Source organism: Castor canadensis, chromosome 17, assembly GCF_047511655.1.
Source record: "Castor canadensis chromosome 17, mCasCan1.hap1v2, whole genome shotgun sequence".
NCBI lineage: Eukaryota > Metazoa > Chordata > Mammalia > Rodentia > Castoridae > Castor > Castor canadensis.
In genome coordinates, this window is record NC_133402.1 from 69,717,540 (window position 1) to 69,730,940 (window position 13,401).

The 13,401-nt window shown below is 42.1% G+C and overlaps 2 protein-coding genes across 15 annotated transcripts in view; one reads left to right on the top strand and one right to left on the bottom strand.

Annotated features, from left to right (window-relative positions):
• Med12l (mediator complex subunit 12L) overlaps positions 1–13,401 on the top strand; it is a 265,230-nt gene that overhangs the window by 80,267 nt on the left and 171,562 nt on the right. The gene's annotated exons all lie outside the window — the stretch shown is intronic.
• Gpr171 (G protein-coupled receptor 171) lies at positions 2,126–7,652 on the bottom strand. The gene is made up of 2 exons (XM_020183835.2): positions 7,516–7,652; positions 2,126–3,805 (listed from the first exon to the last, which is right to left on the bottom strand). The coding sequence occupies exon 2, from the start codon at positions 3,756–3,758 to the stop codon at positions 2,799–2,801; it is 960 nt and encodes a 319-aa protein (XP_020039424.1). The 5' UTR covers positions 3,759–3,805; positions 7,516–7,652; the 3' UTR covers positions 2,126–2,798.

Here is a 13,401-nt window from a genome sequence, read left to right on the forward strand (position 1 = left end):
ATTGGAAAGAGGACCTTGGGAGAGGGCTTTAAAGACAAAGAAGTTTCAAAGCTCAGGGAAGCAATAACTGTTTTAGGTTATCAGTTCTAGAACCAGGGCATCTAGCAGAATTTTATTTGGCTGAGGATTAACAACCCTTTGTTCTTAATAGAAACTTTTATCTTGTTAAGCAGAGTCCATGAAGTGAACATATGGGAAGTGAGTTAGTGAGACTGCCATTTGTAACATGGTGGTGACAGATTAAATCCTTTGACAGAAAAGACCCTGCCTAAGCTGATTCTCACATTGCAGTCCAGAGTTTATTTTGTACTAGTGCATTGATACTGACTTCGCAGTTTTCCCTAGAAACTGAGAAACTGGTTCTGTAAGGCATTAGTGTCAGGGGAACTGAGTGAAAGTTGTGTGAAAATTCTCCAGACTATTTTTGTAACTTTTCTGTAAATCTGAAATTATCCAAAAGAAAAAGCTTATTTCAAAAAGAGAAAGGAGAGGTAGATTAAGCCAAAATGATTTAGCGTTGGACTTTGTTGAGGGTTTTGTTCTCCTCTCAGGTTTGCAGAGCACTGCAGGGGGCTCCCTGTTATGTATGTCTGGTGTTTAAACAGGCTCTGAACTCTGCCGCCTTTGCTCTGTTGTTCATGTGACCTTGGACACCACTTGGACAACCGTGTGGCGGTTGTCCCAAGCTTGTAGCATTTTAAGGACTGTCTACTTCCTTAGAGGAAAGAGCTCCCTGCTTTCCATTGACCCTGTCTCAATGAATTGTGTCCTGGTTGAACTGTAGTGCTGTCGTGACGGACAGTTGGTGCTGAAGGACAAAGTCATTAAACAGCTTTCCATGCCTGGGCTCTAGACCCCCCTTTACCATGGCACAATTCAGGTGAAGTCACCAGTGGGGAAGTAAAGAGGATGTGCTAGTAGGATACTGACTTGGAACCACTGTTTGGTTCTCTTCCTTAGTAAAAAGGGAAGTCTGAGTAACCTGTCATGCATTTGAAGACACTATAAGAATTTGGTAAAAAGACCAAGGAGCAAGGACAAAGGGGCTTGGCTAAAGCCTAAGAACAGGAGTAAAAACCAGTTCTGTGTGCACTGTTACATGGACGATGTTTCCATGAGCTCATCAGTAAAACATGGTGTGTGGGTTGCCAGCCCGTGGCTCAGGGATGTTCTCTACACCTCACATAGGTGGTGCTGATGGGACTTCCTAGCATTTTCTTGTAGCTACCTAGAATTTGTCTAGCACTTACCATGTTCTATTTGTTTAAATGGGCACTTTGTGCATTTTTCATTTATTACTCAGACTCAGAACATACCTGTGAGATTGTAGATAGGAGTTTCATGCTTCAGGAAATCATCCTTGAGTAGAAAAACAAACTCAGGATCAAACTTGTCTTCCTGGCTTCCAGGAACACCTTTCCTTCTCCTCCCTCCCTACCTCCCTTGTCTTTCCCCTGCTCCCCTCTAAATAACCCAGTATGTGATGCCACATCCAACCCCAGGAACACCCTTCCTTCCTTCTTTCCTCCCTCCTTCCCTCTCTCTCCCTCCTTCCCTCCCTCCTTTCTGTTCTCTCTCCCCTTCCTTCCTATGTTTATGTACACATGTGACACATGATAACAACACGCTCTGCACACAATACTATTTCTTCCTTCTGTGCACAGTTTTAATATGGGTTTTACTAATGATAATGAAAATAAACACAAAGCCGCTCATATATGTGCATCTACACTTTGAATGTCACGTATCAAATCCTGTTTGCACCCTTGGCATGGGGCATAGATATGTCCTGAGCACAGAGTCACCTAGGCTCCGTGCGGGTCAAGCTCATCTGGCTGGCTTCAGGCACCAGGCCCATCATGGACTTCGTTCCTATGCTGCCTTGCTGTGGAGTCAGTGTATCTGTTTTAAAACAATGTCAGTGGTGGTGTTTTTCCTTACCTTTGTTGTGAGTTTCCAGTTCCAAAATGGTAGTTCAAGTGGTTAATAAAATTAACAACTCCCCTTGAAAATGAAATCAATACTGCGTGTCTCATCTTATGACAGACTGTAAGCAACAGTGCTAGAGTTGTCATTGCTAACTTTAGGAAGCTGTTAGAACCTATAAGTAGAATTTAAATACATGTAACACAGCAAAAATTATTTATTTGTAAGCCACTCATAAATAAAAGTTGCTAGCTATTGTGGCAGAAAAATTGATGTTAGGAATTGGAGTAGTGAATGGGAAGTTTACTGTCATTTGAAGTCATGGGTGAAAAATGAATGGAACACAGGTGGTTTCATATACTTTTTTTTTTTTCATTCTGAAGGTGATCTGAAGCCCTTTAAGCAATGTTGCTGGAGGCCTTCCTGGCAGTGTACACATTGTTTACTTTGCATGTTGTCATTAAGAAGCCAATTCCAGGCATCAAATGAATTTCTGTGAGTCTGTGTCATGGATCTCTTTGATTTCAAGGATATTACAGTTTGACCTTGATTCACCAAGAGTTTTCGTTTTCTTGAACAAATATTTGGGTGAAGGAGTACCATGAACTCCAAGAGCACACAGTTGGCTTGTAGAAAAAAAGGGTGTCTGTGTTAACCAGTCTGTGTTTGCAAGCTGTGGTAGTTCTTATTATTGAGATTCTTCTTTTCTCTTACAGTAGGGGCTGGGGGCATGGCTCAAGTGGTAGAGCACCTGCCTACTAGGTGCAAGGCCCTGAGTTCAAATCCAGGTACCACCAAAACCAAACAAAAACTAAACTAGGTAGCTTTATGGTACAGTAAGGCAAGGGGTGAGAGCATAAAAATTTCATATTTTATGCATCATTTTCACATTTTGATTTTTCTTTCTGAGCTTTGGTCCCTTTCGGTGAGGCAAAAGTCTCAGTGACTTTTAAGCGGAATGCTTTTGAGAGGTGATAATAGAGGATAGGATCGAAACACAGGTTGGACACAGCCAGGAGCAGTGTGGCCTCTTTGGCTTTGAAGAGGGAAACCCTTGTGGGGCAGTCAGATATGACTTCTGTCTGGCTGAGGGTGTATGGGATTCGGACGATGTGGTAGGGAACAAAGCATACAACGTAGGCTGCAGTCACCAAAAGTATGTTGATGAGAGCATGCTTCACGTTTGGGTAGTTTTCATTGTCTTTGTTTCTGTACAGCTGTCGAATCACAAGGCAGTTGGATATCAAAATGATGGCTGAGAAGTTTAAAAATATTGCTACACATAAAAAATTTGTCAGCAGGTGCCAGTTCCTTCCAAACTCCCTTTTAAACTCCATGCAACCCACGCTTGACTTTTCTTTGACATCTTGGATGGGGATCACCATGTTTGGCACCATTATGACAAGGACCATGAGCCACACGACAGCTGATATCATTTTGGCAAATCCAGGTTCTTGTATTCGGTAGATCTTGCAGCTGTGTGTCAACTGTAGACAGCGGTCCATGCTGACAAATGCTAGGAAGATGATGGATAGGTACATGTTGATATAGATGAGGCATGCTGTCACTTGGCAGTGGAATATCCTCAGCCTCCAGGGCGCTACACCCAGGTCAACCACAATCTTCACTGGTAATGCCAGCGTGAGCAGGAAGTCAGCCGTGAGCAGATTGATTAAGTATATGCTTACGCATCTGTGGTTTGTAGTTTTCTGTATAAATGCCCAGGTGGCAAAACAACTTCCAATAATTCCAACAAGGAAAACTAAATAAAAGAAATAAGTAAATGGCTCCAGGTCTCTGTAAACTGGACAGAGGAATGAACTGTTTGTCATCTTGAGGAAAAGGAAGATGATTTCAGGTCAGAAAAAATCCAGAGTATCTGTTAAAGAGAGAAGGGGGAGGTTTAGTAATTCAAATTAGAAACTACTTTCCTTAAAAACATTTAGTTCTTAGTGTTTTATCGGTGAGCTTTCTACACTCTGGGGGCTGGTGGGAGCATCCTAGTTGAGCAAGCCTGGGTTTTCCATGGTCTCATTTTGTGACTTTCAGGAAATCCCATGTGGGTTTTCATCTAGAGGGATATTTTTGACCTCAGGGTTTTTGTCCTCTGTTAGCTCTTTACCACTGCAGAGGAGGTGAGTGGACAGAGATTCTGAGAAGCGGGGGAGGAAATATGTTGTGGTTGTGCTCAAGAGCTTTCAGTGAGGCCCTTCTGGCCTTCGTTTTGCAGACATTACAGCTCCTTGTGCTGGAGAATGCAGGCTGATAGGTAAATACTGTGATTTAAAAAGTTAGCTCTTCGTTGTGAACCCTGTTAGAATATTTTCCGAGGCAACATTTGATTTCACTTTTGTTTTTAAGCAGCAAGGGTTGAAGTATTGGTGCTGTCACCTCCCTTTCCATTGCTGCAGGTTCACAGTGTAGAGACCTGTGGATGTCTCGTGGATGATGGCCTCAGGCCACATGAAATGTTGGCAGTCCAAACCCACAAAGTACACACTGGGTTTTCAAGACATAGTGAAAAATGTTATAAAAGTCATTCCAGAAGTACACATTACATTATTTTATGCAGTCATAGTTTAATGGAACACATGTTGAAATGATATTTTTGGCATACTAGGTTCATTGTATCGGTGAAGTTACTTTTTCCACCTTTATATTTTAAAATGCAGCCACTGGAAAAACTTAAATTATTTTTGTGGCTTGGCTGTATTGCTTTTGGGTAGTACTGGTATAGCTGTTTCTGTGGTAATGTTTTTGAGTAGTTTCATGAAGACTGTATTTTAAAAGGTTCTAGAATAGGATATATTTTCATTCATCACAAAACTCTCAAAGAGAGAATCAGTTATACCAGTATCAAAAGTGTAATGTTGGGTGTTTTCTTTCTTTGTGAGTTTTGGGGATAGTCAGAAGCCCAGAAGTATAAGACATTCCCTTAGAACCCTTGTGGTCGACAATGATGCTGGCAGTAAACCCTTGTCATGTCCCCTCTAGATTAAAGCTCTGAGTGTGTCTATCAACTCAGATTAAGCTGATGGGCTCCCTTTGGGGTGGTCTGGCAAACTGACAGGTTCAAGGCAGGGAGCTTCCTGTGGTGCTACCTCTTGGCCTAGGTTGGTTTTGCATATTGAACAACTTTTCTTTTTTCTTTTTAAAAGACCAGAAGATTACTTTTTGTTTTATCAGGAAAAAAATTTCATACACAACTTTTCCAAAAATAGGAACTAGCAACTATAGTGGCCTGACAAAGAAGGCCACATCAGCAGTTAAATGTCTTCTGAAGACAACTGCTGAGGCCTTTCTCAATCTTAATTCTCCCAATTATTTAGTGAGCCATTGTTCATTAAAGGCTCTTTGTCTGTGTCATTTCTATTCCCAAATCCTGCCTATCACCCTCTGGGCTTGGAGGAAGCTCTTGGTGCCTGAACACCCCTCCAGGCGCCCCCTGACTTTCTTACCACCCTGGGTTTCGATACTACCATTTATTTGCACTTTGGAATTCTGATACCTAATAAGACAGCTGAACATAAAACTTTGTAATTTAAAGGGTCCATGCCTGTCCCCTTTCCGTACCTGAGTTAGGGCTTTAGGGTCCATGAATAATGTCATCCTGTACTAAACTCACTGCAAATAGTTAAGCTCTCCCTTTGTGTCAGGTGACTACTTTACATGTACTTAGTTAACTATACTTCATTCCTGTTGGGAAGTTGTTATAAGCTGTGTTTTGGAGATGAGAAAGCACCATAGGGTTGAGTACTTTGGGCTCTATAGCTGGTAAGTTACAGAGCTGGGATTCCAGCATAGTCAGTCCCATCTCAGAGGCCACAGGCGAGACCAGTCTTCATAATAATGGGAACCACAAAATGATAGCAATGATCCGTGTTACAGCGGTCAGTCTACCTGAGAGAGGGCTTTCTATGTGGCAAGGATTATGGTCTAAGCAATTTTCATGTAAAAGAGCTGAAATAAAAGACTCTTAACTTTCTTATAAGTACCAATAAAAGTTTAGGTGCTTTATGTATTTTGATGTTTCATTTTTACAATGTATGTATTTAGAAACTAAACTTAGGTCCTGTCCTATAAACATAGACTTTACTTTCCCATAGCCTAGTTTCTCCCGATTATCACCACTGTCTGTCTGTCTGTCTCTTTTTTGGTGCTGGAGATTGAGCCCAGTGTATAGTACATGCAACACAGGAGCCACCCTGCCCCTGAATCCCAGTTCTCTACTGTAGGTTGGTGGGATTTCACTGCCCATGAATAGTTTTTTCTCATTTCTGTACTTTGTCATAATATTTTGGAATTGTAGGACTTTAAGGATTGACAGCAAGTATCCAGTCCCCAAGTCAGTTGAGGAGACTGAGCTCTGGCCCATGAGTCTCTCAAGACTTTGCACCTTGTTTCAGCAGGTCTGAGATCAGCTTTTGGCAGAGAACATTTTCTAGGCTCTCTGCCTGTATCCCTCCAATTCCTGAGTCCTGTTTATCGTCCCACGGGCTTGAAGGAGGTTCTTGGTGTTTGAACGTTTCTCCAGGCCTCACTGACTTCCTCACGACCCTGGATTTTGATGTTACCATGTACTTGCACCTTGGAACTCTGATAGTTTTCTGTCAGAAAGTAGTGTTGATACACACTGATCCTCTCACACCTTTGCTTATTGTTCTTTTTTAAGGTGCTAGGACTTTGACATAAGCTCTTTTATTTCAAATGTTATTATGACACAGAACATATGTTGGCTACTTAAAAAAGGCATGATATTAGGAAGATGAGTCATAAATATGAACATGATTTATTCATTCACTGCCCCATTGCTAGTTAAGTCTCATTTTATCAGTAAGGCTGATATGAGAAGTATTCTCCATAATTAAAACTAACCATCTGCTCTATAGGTGAATAATTTACTTAAAATAATTACAGTGTAACTTCATTCATGGCTTAGAGTCATGGAGTGTTCACCTTTGCTTTTACGAAATTCCATTTAGACTGCAATGAAAAACAGCTTATTTACAACTTTTGATTGTGTCAAGTAGAGGTAAAATTACACTGTAATAATATCACAGAGTTGAGAGCCAAGTGTTTGATACATACTCTGCCAGTGGAAGCTAGATGCGCTCAGAGGTGTGCCGGCAGAGTAAGTAAAGGTTTCAGGCATCACTTTAGTTCTCACAGAGTGCCCATTGCTTAGGAAAAACAAACAATCAAAACTTAACAAAATTTCCAATAGGACTGATACTAGAATTTTTTTGAAATTACGTCTTGTAATGTCTACAGAGGAAAGTCATTTTAAGACCTCTCGTGCTCTGTTGTGAAGACGTACTGTGTGGTCTTAATCTATCCGGTTATAAAACTGAGTTCTGAGCAGTTCTGGTTGCTTGGATGATAAGTTTGATTCGGATTAAATTGTCTTTTTAAGGCAAGTAGATGGAGCCACAAAATAGCAGAAAATTACAAGTTCACAGCTAGGCTCTATTCATAGTTTAATAATTAGTGCCCTATTAAAGATGAGCCTTGTTAGATGTTGACTTTTCCTACTTCAACACTGACAATGAAGGAAAAGCATTTGAGTAGATTGAGATTAAAAGGACGTACCTGGTGTCTCCTCAGCTGGCGGGCCTGGCTCCAGGTCCTCAGAGCCGCAGTTGCTACTTGCTCAGCCAACACAGCAGCCCCATGGCAGGGTTGCTGGCTCTACTAGAAGTTTCCTTTCCTTTGTGTGTGGTTTTAAAGTGCTGCAGATTGACGTACATGAAACTGTGGTTTGCAAGTACTTTAAACTGTATGAAACTTAAGGAAGTTTAAAAAAAACTTATGTATTTTTTCTTAAATAATTCAAATTTGTCAGTATTTTTTTAGAGGAAGCATTTTCTCTTTTAAAAAAAGTTTTACTGTATTTTTGAGTTAGTATGCATTAATAACACCAAGGGAGTTTCTTTGTGGTAATTCCACACGTGTGCACAGTGCACCTGGAACAAGTTCGGCCTCTCTGTTATATTCCTGTTCCTCCTCCTTTTCCTCCCTCATTGTCATTATGTTGTCTTCAAATATATGTAATGTACTTTGATCCTCTTCTGCCCTCCCCACTACTGTTAGTTCTCTCTGCCCTTATCAGTTTGTCCAGGTTTTGAGACCAGACCTGTGGTGAGTGTTTGACCCAAACAGCTTAATGAATTGAGACAGGTTTTAGTAATTTATGCATTATATGTAAAGGGACCCTGCAGTGTGGACTTAATCTGTTTGGGTAAACATTTATCCTGCTTGTGTAGGGGAGGGAGACAGAGTTGACTGGAGTCTGAAAAGAGCCTCCCTGGGTCTCTGAAGAGCGATCTCCTGCACATCGTCCCTTGGCTTCCAAGGCTGGTTTTCTGATATTAGCCTAGCTGTTGTGAAGGAGAATGTGAGCTACTGAGCAAGCAGACTTTGAGGAGTTCTAAATATGCTGGTCCAAGGTTAAATTGTAAGTGCGAAGCCATTGTTGGGTGCTTAGGTGTGGCTTCTTTGTACACCATGTTGGCTTGGTAGGTACTTGGTTTCTTCTCTTTTTCACCTAATAATTCTCTGTCAGGTTTCTAGATAATAAGAAAACAAGAAGAGACCTCTTTAGAATCCAAAAGAAATCCCTTGTTAATAGCTTTTTAAAAATAAAAAATCTCTCAAAATACTAAATGAGAAATGCCTAGCTAGAGTTAAAAGAATGATTGGGAAAAATGAAGCAGCTCTTGATGACAGTGACACTGGTTTCTGATGTCCTGGCACTTCCCAGATTCATTTATTTGTTATTATTGCCAAGTTTGATACGTTTCCAGTCCAAGTACAGAGAAACTGGTTTCTCCTTAAGCTCAGGTGGTGGTGTTCATTGCAGCATAGCTGGAAGAGCTGTGTTGTACCTACAGTGCTGCGCTTTGCTGTGGACAGGCCTCACTGAGAAGTACACGTGCAGAGACAGGTGTGCAGGTAGGGACGAGCTGCTGTGATCAGGGATTCCATTCCTGGGTGTGATGGTGAGATGGATAGCTGTCGGAGATGGAGCTGGCTGCATGTGGGTGGTGGCTGGTTTTGATGAGGTGTGAAGAAATTGGTATAGAAGATTTTTGGCCAGGTTTTCTCTTTATTTTAGATGGGCGTATTTATAGGTTTATTTCTCTAGTTTGTTTTAGAGTTATGCACTGAATTGAAAGTACAAGCAGATGCTTTTGAAAACCTACCAGGACCACAGTTTATGTGTCTGGACTGCCAAATGTGAAAGTGCTGAGGTGCCCTATTTCTTAGTGTGCCTTTCATTTCTTAAAATAGTGGGAGCTGACCTTTTAATAGCAAGACTGCATCATGTTTTTCCTTTTGAGAATGGATTTAGGCACTGGGCATTGTAGGAAAGTTTATTCATAGTAGGAGTGTTTTTACCTTTACTGCCTCAGAAATTTCTTTTTTTAAAATTAACCTAAGCCCCTTTTTAATAGCTGTTTCATCAAGGACAAATATTTTCACAGTGTATTTTGTTCACGTTACAGAAAATTACATCTGTTCACTAGCCCGGTATTTCCAAAACCCAGGTGGGAAGAGGTGAGGCAAAGCTTTTACCTTACCTTGGTCATGGCAACACTTTTCATTTAAGAAATTATGTAGAGGGCTAGAGGTGTGGCTCAAGTGGTAGAGCACTTGCTTAGCAAGCACAAGGTCCCGAGTTCAAACCCCACAACTGCCCCCCCAAAAAAATGCAGTAGTTATTTTCATGAGTATTTTATATGTGTAATATGCTAAATTGTCCCCCATGTTATGAGTTGAGAAAGGAAGTGTTTTTGTAGTCAGTTCTGCTGTCTGTGTGCATCATGCTTTTGGCCTTACTGAACACAAGTACCAAACAATAGTATTTCAGTAGAGGTGGTTGTTTTCAGTATTTAACATTCTTAGAATTGGCTTCGTGAGCATAGCCTGGAAGCTGATTGGGGTTACTGATAAGGGGAAATGGTAGCTACCACCACAGCCAGGCACAGCTCTGAGAACTTACTTTCTTTAAAGAAACAAAACAAGACCTGGGGTATTGGAGACTCAACCCCTTGCAGGTGGGGAAACTGTGTCCCATTGAAATTAAGGCCTCTGCAATGCTGCACACCTAGACTTGGGGTCTCAGCTCTCATTTACTTTACTTACAATGAAAGTGTTGAACAGGGACAGTGGTCACAAAGAGGCCATCAGGTCAGTCCAGGACTTCCACAGGTGTTTGTAACTTGAGCTTGAGTGTCCTTGGGCAGTGAACCACTGTCCCACCATCGTGGAATACTCAGCTGCTGGATGTGACCTCAGGATGCTCTCAGCTCACAATAATTTACATCTTGGAGCTTTTTATGATTTTTCATGATCAGTCACTTCTGTAACAGCCTGTGTATCTCCAAGTCGGCTCACTCTTTGGTGCCAGTATGCTTTCAGTTTGCATTTTGAAGAATTTCGACATTTGATTAGGCAGAATAGTTTTAGAGAGAGGTGTAGACATGCAGCTTCCAGGGTGTTGCTGTTATTGTGTTACTTAGTTCTGCCGTAGTTCGCCTTTTTAACAAAACAGGGAGTAAAGTTTGGGAATGATGGTGTCAGAGCTGAACATGTTACATGGTTGGAGAGTGAGCGAGGCAGACAGTAGCCGACTGTGTTCTCCTTCCTTTCTCTCGCTTATTGCCTGCCCCCGTGGTTTTCAGTCAGCGTACCTCTTACACTGCTTTTCAGTTGCCAGGTGTGGTTATACTGACACTGTTATAAAATGCTTCCTGACGGTGGGGAATCCCTATGAAGAACTTTCAGAGGTTGTCTTGTTTCTAGACACTGAAGCATGCTCCCCTCCCCCCACTTTCCATTGAGTGATTGATTGTGGACCATTTCTTATGACTCACACATTTTACAAACACTGCTTTGCTTTCCATGAGACAGTTGTTTGGAGGACTCTCTCATTTCCTTTCCATGTGCATCTGTCTTTCTTGATCAAGTATTTATGAGGAATCCCAAGAACAGATATTTGCCGATTCAGGCTGCCTCCTGAGCTTGCATGCCAGAGAATAGTTTGCCATTCTTTGAAGGTTAGGTTGTTGCAGGCTGACAAGCAATCTCCCCTCAAATCTGTGCTGATGCAGAATTATGTCCTGTTGTCAGACCAGGAGGATCTAGGAAGCAGGAGCCTTCTTACTGAGGCACGGGGATGCTTCTACAGATGGGGGTGGTAGGGGTTTGCTTGGGGGAAAAGACAATTAGGGTACAGGAGCAGGATCTATGAGGAAAATGCTGAGACCAAATCCCTGGTGCTTCAAAGAAACGGAGTAACATCTTACATCCCATTCCTTTGGGAATGTATTTTGACTTTTTAAAAATAGCTGGACATTTTAGTTAAGAAAATGAACCCCAAAACTGCTTTGGGAAGCACCTTATTTTGTGTGATAATTTGTTTCTTTTTATAACTACTTTGTAAGTCAGTTTTTATAAGACATATTAACTACAGATAAGTCAGTACAATTTTAATAATTTTGTACAAGTAGTGCCACTTTAAAAAGTGGCCAGTGGTAAAGGAAAACTGTTTTGTTCAAGTAGTTCTTTGCAGATAGATATCCTTCCTGTCATTAAGTGAGACCCCCATAGCATTGGACTGCAGAGAATAGGTGAGCAAGAGGAAGTAGTGACTTTTCTGTTGAAGAGCACACAGCACTCACTGTCTCCCCCTCCAACCACACAGGACCATCACAGTGCCGCTCAGAGGAATATCTCCCTTGCCGTATTTGTGATTTGTGTGCATTGTATTTTGATGTCACAGATGCTTTTGTACTTGAGGTATACCTTTTATTTTTTTCTCTAGTTACAAGATGAGGTGGTGGCAGCAGGTTAGGGACAGGACGTAAGACTGGCACATCTCTACTAGTTCAAGCAGCGGAAAGCTTGGTGGTTTTTAGACTCTGAGTTGCTCTTTCAGATGAGGCCAGTGGATCAAGACTTTCTCATGTATTGTATCCCCCACCTCCCAAAATACAACTAGAATCAAGCTTAAGCAGTAAGAGGCTTACTGGCTGACACACCCTGATGTCCCAAGTTGTGGGTGAAGCTTTAGGTAAGGCTGACACGGCGTGAGCTGTGGGACCAGGACTGCATTAGTGCCGCTTCTTCAGCCTCCCTTCTGTGGTGTTCCCCAACTCATAGGGTGCTCAAGGATCTCTTCTTATGGTACTCAAATGAAGATTTGACATGTTTCCAGCACTCCTCCTGGAAGCTTCTTTGAGAAGCTGGGACTTGCTCTCATTGGGTCAAATGGGTCATCCCAACCTGTGGCCAGTGGATTCAATGTGTTAATGAATGTACAGCACCAGTTCAGCTCTGGGCTAGCTGCATGGCTCAGAATGGGGAAAAGCAACTTTCCCAAAGCTAAGTTTTTACTTGTATTGCTGCAGAAAGAGGATGGAGACTGAGAAGATAACCTACAGATGTGCACTATTGGTAGAAGATGGCTGTGAGGCTGACCCCCGCCTCAGTGAGCACACTACTTTTTATGTGGTCACTTTATGAGATTGTGGTCTGTTTCCTGATTCCTCTTGATCCAAATTTCCCTCTTACAAGATCACTTCAATGGAACCACCTCAGTTCAGTTAAAGAAAGCATAGGATTCTTAGTTAAGGGGAGACTTTGAGTTGTCATGAGCTACTTTGAACACTTAGTGTTCTTTCGTATGTCACAGAGCAGCTGTGGCCACACCATGTTCTGCTTACAGACTCACTTTTCTTTAACTGCTGATCCGACTTTGTGATTTTTGCACCACTCGCAAAAGTGAGGGCACAGTGGGCTGGAGCCAAGAGTCATTTGACCTCTCTTAGTGTCACTGTTGTCCTTTGCATCCCTGTTTTACTCTACCACTGCAGGTATCTGAGTTGTGAGCTGCTGCAGGGCCTGGGCGGTGTCTGAATGTGCAGAGGACCTGGAAAGTGGTCCCTGTGGTCTGCCTGCACTGGTACTAGGGATCTCTGAGAAGTGTTTGGGGTAACTTGCTGTTGCTGGCACGCTGCCATTTTGTTTCTAGTTGTTGCTCTGGACCTGGTAGTCACTGCTACTTCACTGCTGTTTCACAGTAGCCTTATCTGTGTGGCAAGTCATTTCTTGGAAAACCTTACCTTGGCATCACTAGTGGGTTTCTGTGTCATGCTAAAAAAGGCATTCCTTAGTACTACAGGGAAAAGTGACTTTCTCAAGGAAAAGGGTTGCTTTTATTGCTGAGACGAGAGGGTGGCGGTGGAAGAGATGGCTCAAACAATCCAGTGTTGTTAATCTGTCTCCTACATCTTCTGTTTTCACTCTCATTTCTTCCCGTGACCCAGTAGGGGCATTTAAAACTCTAGGCCTGTGGGAGTCTGAAGAGTACACTCAGCCAATGTTTTTTGGTGAGTTTTTACTCTTTTTGAGAGTTTATTTTTCCCAGGATTGAGAGCAGGAAGCTATCAGGAAAGGTAAAAACCTTCCCTC